At 40.9% G+C, this 12,203-nt stretch overlaps 1 protein-coding gene across 3 annotated transcripts; it reads left to right on the plus strand.

Moving 5' to 3' along the window:
- Positions 1–147: 147 nt before the first annotated feature.
- Positions 148–10,834, plus strand: LOC131773851 (uncharacterized). Of its 3 annotated transcripts, none has more exons than XM_059089808.2 (7): positions 148–312; positions 1,235–1,844; positions 2,215–4,607; positions 5,137–5,165; positions 6,092–7,354; positions 7,845–9,080; positions 9,468–10,834. In XM_059089808.2, the coding sequence occupies exons 2-7, from the start codon at positions 1,332–1,334 to the stop codon at positions 10,739–10,741; spliced, it is 6,708 nt and encodes a 2,235-aa protein (XP_058945791.2). In that variant the 5' UTR covers positions 148–312; positions 1,235–1,331; the 3' UTR covers positions 10,742–10,834. The 3 variants fall into 3 exon arrangements, with proteins under 3 accessions (XP_058945791.2, XP_058945793.2, XP_058945792.2); XM_059089809.2 differs by lacking the exon at positions 148–312 and adding an exon at positions 912–1,116; XM_059089810.2 differs by lacking the exon at positions 7,845–9,080.
- Positions 10,835–12,203: the final 1,369 nt, after the last annotated feature.

Genomic DNA, 12,203 nt, shown 5'->3' on the forward strand with positions numbered 1-12,203 from the left:
TTTAGGAAAACCTTCTAAGATGTTCCGCTATCCTCTCGTTGAAGTCCATTCCAACATTATATAAGTACGATCTCTCACATGTCACGTTTCCAAATTTGGAAGATGACGCGCTTTCGAAAATACCTCGGGACCTCGGTAACCGAACGACGCTGTTGATTATTGATTCGAAGAAGAAAGAAATTTGAATCGGCCCATAGTTCGCCGAGTAATCGGTGCTTGAAAGGACAACCTGGAAAGAAATCTGTGATGGATGTGTAATCGAATTGCAAGAAATTCTGAAGAAAGCGTTATTGGTAGCTGATGAGCTTATCAGTAAGTTATAATTTTTGATGAACAGTGAAGAGGGCTCGGATCGAACAGCTTTGTTCGAGCCGTTGATATTTTGTAAATGATAGGGCACTGATTCTGCAAGTGCAGCCTGAAAAATATGTTTGCAAAAGGTACAGTCTTCCCAGAGCTTCAATCAAGCTTTCCATTTTTTATTTTCCTGCATCGCGAATACGTGTTATGAATAATTTTAGCCTCACTTAGCGATATACGGCTTCGATCGGCTAGCGCACTTTATTAGAGTTTATTTAGCCCATATTGTGTAGATTGCAGAGTGCGAATTCATTCAAGTAGTAGGAAACAGTTGCCAATATCTACGTCTGGTATCAAGACACAGGCTATCTTCTTTAGATTCTAAACCAGACTCATGAAGAAATCGTAATAACTCTGATGTATCAATGCCGATAAATTTCACAAGGAAATATTTCAAACGAAAAAAACTGCCGTTACGGCCTTTGTTTTCATCTTATGTATTTGTAACCATGAAAACAAGGAAACGAAATCCGACCCTTGTAATGACACGTTTCTACATCGGTGTGACTTCCACTAGATTAACTTTTTCATCTCGCAGTATTTTTATCGCTTGGCAGTGTTTGGAACATTGATAGATTCTTAAGCAGCATAATTCCGTTTAAATTGAAAACCGCAACAGGTTTGGTCGGTACACCATTCATGATGATTTCATTTAAACATCTGACTTCATCATCAAAAATGAAATTTTCAATCCCTCAAACATATATACATTCCAAATTATCCGTTTGACCTGAGATAACAAGGAGAAACCAAATGGTAATTCAGATTGCAACAGGAGTGCTTACCTACTGTTTTAAAAGAGGCCGTGTTGTGAACACATTGTATATGTATTCCAACCTTGCGTGTTGATAATTTTCTCTTACTTTTATTTCAGCCACTTTTCAATCATGGTGATCTTATCAAGAAGGCAAGAGTGGATCAGCTAAAAAAATAATTACCTTGGTGTGCATTAAGCCAAAAAGAGATAAAAGATGGATAAAACAGCATCTTTGTATTGTCTACCAATTGAAAGGACGTCTGCATCGTCCTGTTGGACATCGATCCCTCGATGTTGTTGTAACTGCCCACAGATGTCTGGAAATTCAAATCCACGTGAACAAAACTGCAACAAAAACTTTCTGAAGTGTACTCCTTGGAGAAAAAAATCACTTATAAGATCTACTTCAAGATGGACTTTTCTGGGATTAAATTCGTGTTTGCTAAGACTTTTACTGCTATTTTGGAGCCTACCAAACACTGTTGGCAGTGTTTTCAGTGGAATTATATCTGCAAAGGGTATACCAAGGCTTAGACTGTGGTGGATATTGCTGATTGCCAGTTTGTTTGGCACAATTTTGTTACCAGTTGTATCAAGTCAAGAAAGTGTACAACCTAAACCATCTGTGAAAAGCAAAGTGCTGCCTAATGCGGTTGTCTATGTTGGATCTGTATTTAGTTACAATATTTCAGAGGATGTATTCGATTGCAATGTGAACAGCATTGTGGTAAGTTGCACCTAAAGTATACAGAGTTGGTGAATGTAGCTTATATTGCCACATTCCCTAATGTTTTGTTACCCAAAGCCGAGACAACACACCCCATTGGTAGAAAAAATTGTCCCATAGTGTTTCTATGTCGCCCCATACTACATGAAGATTGGCTCAATTTCATCATTAGTCATGACAATGTTTACATTGCCAATGGGAATGCTAAGTAGAGTACTGCATTTACATAAACATAATGTGAATGTGGTCCTGGACTGAGAATCCTGGTAAAAGAATAGCCACAACTTTTTCAACCTGCAAATTAATTTTCTAGCCTGTGGATGCAAGGAACCTTTGATTGTGTTTTTGAATAATCCTTTTATTTTTGCAGGTTTCAGAAACAGCAGATAGATTTCTCTCACACTGGCTGTCATATAGCAGCAACAAGAAACAACTATATGGTGTTCCCTCAGATAAAGATAAGGGAACTTACAACATCCTAGTTGTAGCTTTGACAAAGGACACTTCACTGGGCGGCCATGTTTGTGGGTCACAGTCATTTTCCATTGTTGTTATGTCTATAAGTGAACAACTGCCAGTATCAGTTCATCTCAGCACTACAGGCTTTAGCAGCAATGATCACAAACCTGCCCTTGGTTTGTCATGTCCTCCTGGAACACAGGCAATCCTGGGAACAGTGGTGTTGAACATGGACATACAAAGCCTTAATGGGCATCAGCGTATGATGTTAGTGGTTAAAATGGCTAACCATCTCAGTGTGGACTCTAGCAAATTAGGCTTCTTCTCAGGTGAGATTTCTAACCCAATAACACAACAACTAGACAATCCCACTGTTATAGCAGCTGGTGTGGGAGATGGTAGATTTGCCAAAGGCACAAGGAGTTTCATAACCTGGAACATGGCATGTGGTGCATTAAAGCTGACAGATGTAGGTTTTTCAAAACTTGAAACTGCTGCTCAAGATGGAACCATTAGCACACTAATGGGTGTCCCAGTGGTGGGGTGGCATGTCTTGTCTGGAACTCAAAAAGACATGGTACGACGCAGAGTTCGAAGACAAGCACAGGGGATTATTGCTATTACTCCTACACCCTCTGCATCTAGTACTCCACCCTCAAGATTGTCAAATATGTCCACTTTGGTCATTGTCTCAAAAACTGTTATTTTAACATCTGCAAGCCAGAATTCCACAACTGTACTTCCAAGTGTTACACCGAACAGAACTGTTACCAAAACCACAAGTGTTAACATCAACTCAACATTGTTCAGTCAGTTAACAATGAAAAGTATTCAGTCTTCTACCACTGGCTTTAATTTGACAGTGTCAAGCCTGCTAGTAAACAAAAGTATGTCATCATCCTCCAGCATACACCTCAACTTGACAGAATCAAGTCAGCCACCAAACAAAACTGCTTTTGCATCATCTAGTCTAATTGTCACATCTTCTAGTGTTAGCATCTATCCAACAACTTCAATTCAGTTGCCAAACAGGACTATTTTCCCATCTTATAGTGTGAGCATCAATTTAACAACTTCAAGTATTTTGCCAAACAGAACTATAATCCTATCTCCAAGTGTAAGTGTTAGCTTGACAACATCAAGTCAGTTACTCAGTGCCACAGTATTCAAGTCTTCAAGTGCTGTCAATATAAACACCAGCATAACAAGTATCTTAACCTCTTCAAAGCTTCTGTTGACAGTGAACAGTTCTTCTGCATCACGTCCAACAAACATCATTTCTGCCAATAGAACAATAACTATATCAGAGAGTCATACCCCATCTCTGAATTCAACATTTGTCACAAGAACGCTGTCTTTTATACTTAGTGCTTCTTCACCCAACAAATCAACCATTGTATCATCACAGAATAGATCAATCTTGAGTTCGCTGACAATGATAACACTGAATACAAGTCAAGCTGTAATTTCCTCAACTATAGTTCCTTCAGCATCCCAAGGAAACATTTCCATAGCAGTGAGAGCATCTTCAATGACTGCATCTTTAAACAGAAGCACTCTAGTCACATCTGTTAGTATTTCATCAAGTTTTCCATCAGTTCTTACTACGCTTCAGTCAACTTTTCCAGCAACATCCACGGCAAAGTTAAATTCTTCAATTCCAAATGTGTCTTCATTGACGTTAATCACTCAAGCAACTGTGTCAGTGACTGTAGTTCCAAGTAGCTTTATGCCTGTTGCTAACACATCACTGCTTATCACAAGTGCAGCCAGTCACACAAGTTTATCCACTGTGATATCCACTACCAGCTCAAATCTTTCATCCATCACATCAAAGAGTACTTTCTTGGCTTCTTCATCAAGTTTAATTTTGCTTCCTCCAAATACAACTTTGGTTGAAAATTTAACATCGTCTGCTAAGACAAGTTCCTTTGTAACAAGCAGCATGGTAATCTTGCCATCAACTCCTCAACCAGGAAACTCAACTGAATCAAAGGCAATTTCACCAATGCCAACATCATCTTTGTTTACAAGCCTCGTTTCATCGACAATGAACAACACTGAGATATCATTGGTCAAAACAAGTTCACTGGTCCCATCATTGTCAAGCACATCTTCAGTGATGTTGTCCAGTTCTGCAACACAGATGTCAAGTCCTTCCATGTTGCTTCTGAGTTCTACAATAGTCAACCAGACATCTGGGGTACAAATCTTCTCAAGCAGTACCTTGCAGCCCAATCTCACTTCCTCAAAAACTGCTGTTCTGCCATCATCGATGTCTTCACCTATTGTAACAAATGCAAGGTGAGAAACAAGAACTGTTCAATTACAAGCACAAGTAGACGTTGATAATGAGTTGTCCGAAGAGATAATGCAATTTTTAAATAAGTGTCAAAAATAATTTGGGATTACTTTGGTTTTGCCTTACTTCACCTGAGATTGGTCCCAAAAACTTGTCCTTCTTTCAAACCAATCAGATTCAAAAATAAGACCAATAGCTACCTGGTCATTCAGGTTTTCATCCACTTCAGACAGATTGATTTTTTCAGTCTGAATTCTCATTGTTTTTTTTTTTTCTTTTGTGGTATTTTCCTTTGTTCTGATTGGCTTTTGAGATCTAAGTGGGCTCTAATAAACATAGCTAAGAGTAAATAATTAAGACTTTTGGCCAATAACAAGTCTGACAATGTTCTTTGGGGAAAGTTATTCGTTAGATCCAGTTAAACTTATGAGAATCCTTACATGTACATTCACCAAACTAGTTGTTCTTGCTTGTATCTATAATTGTCTGTTTGTTTTCACTGAATTTATTGTGTTTCATCTTGATTTTCAGTGAGGTGACATCTGTGAATGCAACTACCAGTAAGTCAACCTTGAATTTGTTTGATATAAAAAAAAATTGGTGATTATCATTAAATTATTTCTTAAGTGCACTCAAAACATTTCCTCGTCAATCCTCAAACGCCTTCACCAACTATTCTGTAGTTAACCAGATCCTTCAAGGTTTCCTTTATCTTTTCAGAATTTTTTGCATCATATACATAGCAAAACGTTTCAAAGTACACGAATTGAAGTCTTAATTTTTATATCTAGTACCTTCACATCTTAGAACCATAGAGAAAAGAGATAATTTTGTACTTGTGATGCCAAATTAAGAGAGTACAGAATTTTACAAGAAGATTTTTACTTATTTGACGTATTTGCAGAGAGGGCAAGGGTACTCCCATAGGAATCAACAACTTTTCTGTAATTAGTAGCCACCACCCAGAAAACAGTGCAAAGACATGTACTATGTGTACACATGCAGTAACCTCTAACAAACACGCCTAGGGCAACGGTCTCAGGAACAGAAAACCCTTTTCTTTAACACGCTATACTTTTTAGAATTTTTGTTTTGTTTTTGTTTTTGTTTTTGTTTTTTTCAAGCTAGTTTAACTCCAACTAACTTAATACATTGATAAAGCAAAAACACTAACTTTCCTCACAACTTTTCAGCCGACTTTTGCCCTTATCTTCTGTGATCGAAATTCTTCAAAACTTTTCATCTTTCTACTCATTTTCCGCTAACAAGTTTTTCTCCAAGTTGCTGATCTATCCTGTAACCTCACGCAATCAGCAGTGCGCCGAGCTCCAGAGTATGCTGCATGAAAAACTACATGAAGTGTCTGCATGCTCCCTCCTCGAATAAAGTATGGTAACTTTGACTGCATGGAAAAAACGGATGGAATTCTCATAATGTCGTATTTTGTTCCTAATCCATATTTTCATTTCACAATTGACCTCCACAGCCAAGAGGACTGCATTGGTGAATTCAACATTTGAAATCAATAGGTCATCGTTTATCGCCGTAACTACGTCGGCGTTTCCGTTAACAAGGACGAGTGGTACCCGAAGTTTTCCGAGCACCTTCGTCGCTAATCGAAGTGTTGTCCCTACCATCACTTCGAAAGGATTTCAAAAATCGAGTGTTAACATTTCGTTCAGTCCAAAAATCACAACAACAGCGTTCGTATTTAGCACAATTTCACCATCGAGTACTTCTCAGTTTACCAGAATGTTTTCAAGCATTGATCTAAGACCGAACTTAACTAGAATTACAGACTCGTCGTTTTTCTCAATGTCTGTAAAACTGACTACAAGCTCTGAAGTTCCTGTGAATTCCACGATTGCTTCAAGTACTAAAGGAAGTCCTACAGCAGTATCAAGTGCTGTCACCAAATCTGTGGACTCAACTCTCTCAGCGAGAAGAACGACTTCATCGGCAATGTCTGTTGTTACCAGCTCAAGTGGACATTTTAACGTTAACTCCTCGTTGATGCCGTCAGTGCTCTCCAGTGGCAAACCGATTGTTGGATCGTCTTCCACGTTGATGGCAAATTTAAGCAGTTCAGTTCCTGTGTTGGAGTCAAGTACCGCATTTTCTGTTGTTTTTACCCCTGCAGACACCTCTGTAATGAATTTATCTACAACAGAGATGTCAACTACCCAAATCAGCCCTACAACTCTGTCGTCCATACCCACTTCAAGTTCAGCATCCTCACTTTTAAATTCACAAGACCAGACAACTTTGCTTAGCAAAAGTGATGTTAGTGAGTCCAGCAGAATCGTGCAAAATTCGACGACGTTGTTCGGCGCAAGCAGAACTGTTTCGATGAATTTCAGTTCTCTTTCGTCGACCTCTTCATTAAGAAAATCAACTACTGAAATTGACAGCACAATGTCACGAATGTCCTCTGCCATAAGTGTGGTAACCTCTACTGTGGTGTCACTACCCTCAATCACAGTCATTCCAACTTCTGTCAGAGTCCCACCAACATCTGTCACAGAAATACTACCTTCAACTACAGTCATACCAACTTCTGCAACTGCGATACCAACCTCCGTTACAGATACTTTGATTCTTTCCACGCACGTTACTCGCGGCACGCGTGTAGTGAACTCCAGCAGCAGACTTGACAGTGTTTTCAGCAGGACACCCAGCTCTGTCCAGACGAGTACCGCAGTCACACCCACGCCGGTGTACAGGACAACCAGCATCTTGGAGACCAGTGGTAAGATACCAATGAGTTTACGAATTGCACGTTCGCACCACGTTAAATTCATCGAGCACTGCACTCAATCACGCGTTAAGTTTATTCGTCATCTGAATCACATCCTTTGTCTGTCCATATACGTCCACTGAGCCTTGACACCATTCCTTTCAAATCTCTGAATTTCCTCTCTCTCCTCACGGCTTAAATCTCTTTTTGATGTTGGTTTGCTCAATATCCACCTCTATCACAAGGCGTACATTCGAACACAAACCTTGACTCACTCTTTTCTCGCGTCATTTTCTTTGTGATTCGTTTCTCGTACGTGTTGTTGTTTCATTGAAGTATTCTTATCCACTAATCGCATCAAACGCCACTGTATTGCTTGGCCGATGAACTTAAGAGAGCTGTGATGAGTTCTCCGGGCGCTTACCGGCCAGAGCAATTCAATTCAAGTCACCAAATGTTTCTTGCGTGACACTTTGTACTGTTACCTTGTTTCCTCTCCAAGGTTCACCCTCTTTTGCGTCACACAATACAACGAAAAAGACTCTGAGAAGCACTGAAGTGATAGTGAACTCGTCCTCTACACCCAGTTACTCAATGGTTGGATCTCGAATGACCACTACTAAGTTTTCATCAGCACAAATTAACAGCACTACTGTCACGCAAGTTAATCTGACAGCTGTTACACATAGTTATGTGACACCTGTCACGCAGAGTAATGCTACATCTGTCACGCGATTCAGCACTCTTCAGAGTAGCACATTTGTAGTCACACCTTCCAAGTTTATTGGATCGTCGATAAAATCTAGAATTACTTTCTCGGACACAGTGAAAACTTCATCTATCACGCAAATAACTACTTTAAAGTTGATTCAGAGCAGTAAAACTAGCACTCGAACGCCGGTCATCACTGATTCAGGGATCAGAATCACGCAATCGACCGTGGAAATAGCAGCATCTTCAAGGATTCCAACATTTTCGTCATCAAGGTTCGAATCGATGGCAAAGAAAAGTAGTGTGACCGATAGTGCCGCGTCACGGATAGTCAGTAGCGTGACATCTCTCATGACATCAGGTGTGACACTTGATCGGACGTCTTCTGTTACTATGCAAACAGAGTTCGCTGTCACGACACTTGTTTCAAAATCATCGACAAGGAAAAGTAGCGTGACCGATACTGCCGGGTCACGGATAGTGAGTAGCGTGACATCTCTCATGACATCAGGTGCGACACTTGATCGAACGACCTCTGTTACTATGAAAACAGAGTTCGCTGTCGCGACACTTATTTCAAAATCACCGTCAGGAACTCAGAAAATGTCGTCGGCGAGGTCGATAGTTAACGTGACAAAATCCTTGGATCAGAGCTTTGTGCCACCTTCACGAAGTATGACCTCATCTACCTTACGGTCGTCGGTTTTAAGGGGTCTAACAGCCTCTATATCTACAAGTATTTTAACATCAAGCACCAAATTCTTGACAGTTGTGACCAAATCAACCAAATTAGCAGCCACATCATCATCACCATCATCATCATCATCATCATCATCATCAACTACTACCACAGAGAAAGGCGCTCTTACATCAAAGCCCAGCTTAGTTGCTGAGACAAGTACTCTGCACAGATCTTTTACACTAACGACACTCAAAATAGTATCCTCGTCATCCTCTTTATTAGATAAATCTTCCGTTGGAAGCCGCATTCCGGCTCTCTCGCCTACAGCGGCTTCTTTCTCTTCACGTAAGTCTGGTGCAGACAACTCTTCCATGAGCTTTTCCTCTTTTGTCTCTGTGAAATTTCTAATCTCATACGGGACCTTAGTCAGTTCTACCTCGTTTTCATTATCGCGCGCACCCACCTCATTTCGCGAAAATTTTTCCACTGTTGGTAATTCACAAAACCTCCGCTCGGATTCTCTTGTCACCCAATATCTTTCCACCCCCATTAACACTAACAACATAATCGACACCCCAAAACAAAGTTCCGGAAGTTTTCATACTAGCATCTCCCAAACTGTGGTTTTAGCTACAATCCCCCTGTCCTCAAAGCTAGTTCCTAATAGTGCAGTAATTTTCCCACGTTCTTCTAACCATTCTGGCTTTTCTTTTCATTTTTCTTCCATTTTAGGTCCGCTTCCAAGTAGCTCATCTCTGTCTCCATCCAACTCGACACAGACTGCAACACTGCCAGGCACAACTCGGACAATTAGCGTGTCACCATCGTCAACCTCTGTTGTCATACCAACCACTGCCCCGCCCAATTCACCCCCCGAGGTTATCAACAACTTGGGCCGGGTGATAGCCCCCGCAGGTGTGGCATTACATTATACCATACCCGAAGATACTTTTTATGATCGGGAGGACGGCGCCGACACGCGTAACCTGTCGCTTTCGATGAAACTTGCGAACGGTTCATCGATCCCGGAGGACTTTTGGTTGCAGTTTGACAGTGAAAGCCAGACTATCGACGGATTACCGCTAGACACGCATGTACCTGATGGGATTATGGGTCAGGTGCTGGTAGTGTATGCTCAAGATAGCCGCGGCGCTGAAGCCTTGGACGCCTTTGAGGTTTTGGTTGTTCCATCGGAAAATCCAGTTGTGCAAGAGTTAAACATCAGAATTACAAACGAGTTTGTCGAGTTTAGCCGCAACGTAGCTCAGAGGCTTTTACTGTTGAAAAAGATCGCATCATATTATGAGGATGCGGATGAATCAAACATAAGAGTGTTGAGTTTCAAAGCGGGGTCAGTGATAATGTCATGGACGAATGACTCGTTACCGACAGAGAGATGCGACGAGGAAAAATTACAGTACGTTGCGAATAAGATACTACTTTCCAATGGCGAAGTAAGAACGGAATTTAGGGAGGCTTTAAAAGGCTTTCCAGTGGTGAGTGCGAACGAGGAGCGAATGGGAGTTTGTAACGGATCTTACCCCGTCATAACTAATGCACCAATCGACGCAGGCGCACGAACGTCTAATGAAGAGGGTGACTTGTGGTACAAGCACGTTCTCGTTGGTGTGCTCATCGTCCTTGTTTTAATTGTCCTAACCGTGCTACTGATCTGGTACTGTAGGAGACGGAGACCAAAACCTTCTAACGAGAAGCGTACCTTTAAGAAACGCAAACCCATCATTCTGGAACCGGAGATTGAGTTAAAACCAATTCCTGGGAAACCACTTGTTCTACCGGATGATTCCCCGAGTTTCCCGCCATCATATATTTCGGAAACCTCGCTTGATAAGCCTGTTTCTTCCGATGAAGATGACGAAGAGGATTATGGGAAAGGTAGCCCTGGTGTTAGGTACGAGCCTCCCCCGCCTTTTTATGGAGTCCTCGATGACGAAGATCCTCGGAACACTCCTCCGCCGGCCTACCAGCTACCCCCAATGTTTTGAAGATTTTAGTTGCCACATGACACGAGTAAACTGGCGTTTTTTTCAGCAGACTTCTGAAACTAGGCACAAACTTTTGCAGCTAATGTGCTCTCGTATCTTGTCCTGCCTGCTCTCTAGAACAGAAAAAGGCGCAAAACTACTTCTCTGAGGTACTTCGAGATAAGGCGGTTTACGGGTCAAATCTCAAACGTTTGTTGCAGTTAAAGCTGAATTTAGCGTGGGAAAAAGGACATCTTAATTTTTATTTTAAGGACAACTATTTTTAAGTTCAACAACTTATGATTTAAATGTTCAACGAGAGTTCAGTTTTACATAAATTTAGGAGAATTTCTGAGATCTTTTTTACAATTGTAAATTTATCGTCGATCCAAATTTTATGTTTTCGAAACTTTTAGTCACGACCAGGATGTTGAAGACACTAATCGGTATTCAAACTGATACTTCAGTGAAAAAATGCCAAGTTACTTCTCTTGCTGAGAATGAAAATGAGATGAACCATGGGCAGTGAATGTTTTATTTTGATATTTGAACATTTCAATAAGAACGAATCTGAAAGAAGTGTAAGCAACACTGATAATCTCATTCTGTAAATAATAGCGCCGAAAATTTTTAGAACTTTGATGCAGTAGATAATATGTCAATTTGTACAAATTTTTGTTCTTGGCTCATACGGCTGTAAGATAGCCAGGACTTGAAAAAAGAAATGAAAATTAGTGAAACCATCAACAGTGTCCAGTTTTTCAGCGCACGTTCGATATTTTAGTGCAAGCCCAAGACAACTGATTCGAGGTCGAGAAACATTAAGCCGAGGCCATATTCTATACCTCAGAGCTCCTCACTTTTCGTGGACGGGAGGATCTTGGGGGGATTTATCGTGCTACGGTGAGCGAACCTTTGGGTTCTGGGGACGAGGGTAAGGCGGGGCTTACTTAGTATTGATGTAGAAACAGCATACAATACTTCCTTCCCCCGTTTGCAAGTAATACTGCTTGTTGGGCGCTAGGACCCCGCAGAAACTAACGCCAACCGATGGAGGTTGTTTTCACCTTTCTAACGGTAGCGAGCCTTAATTTCGTCCCTTATCTTGACATCTCGCGCGCTCAATTCACTAGCTTACCTCGGTTTGAATCTAATCTTACCTGTCATAGTGTAATAACAAAAGTTTTCTGGCGTTTGAAGATATGCCATGATTTATATTTCATGTGATTTTCTTGTTCAAATGTACTCCTTAAAGAGAGTTTTGCGCTCAAGTTGGTTTGCAGTGATAACAACACAGGTTTCAGTGACTGTATTTGTCAAAACTAAACGAGAAATCTTTTGAATCTGGAAAAGCAGTGTTAAGAAGGAAAAAATTCGAGCTCTCATCTCCGGGAGAGGAAAAGAATGGATAAAGGATGGACCCTTAAGGTGTGGAGAGGGAGGCAACAACGGCTTGACCAACATAAAACACACGGTCTTCATG

The sequence above is a fragment of the Pocillopora verrucosa genome, chromosome 14, assembly GCF_036669915.1.
Source record: "Pocillopora verrucosa isolate sample1 chromosome 14, ASM3666991v2, whole genome shotgun sequence".
Lineage (NCBI taxonomy): Eukaryota > Metazoa > Cnidaria > Anthozoa > Scleractinia > Pocilloporidae > Pocillopora > Pocillopora verrucosa.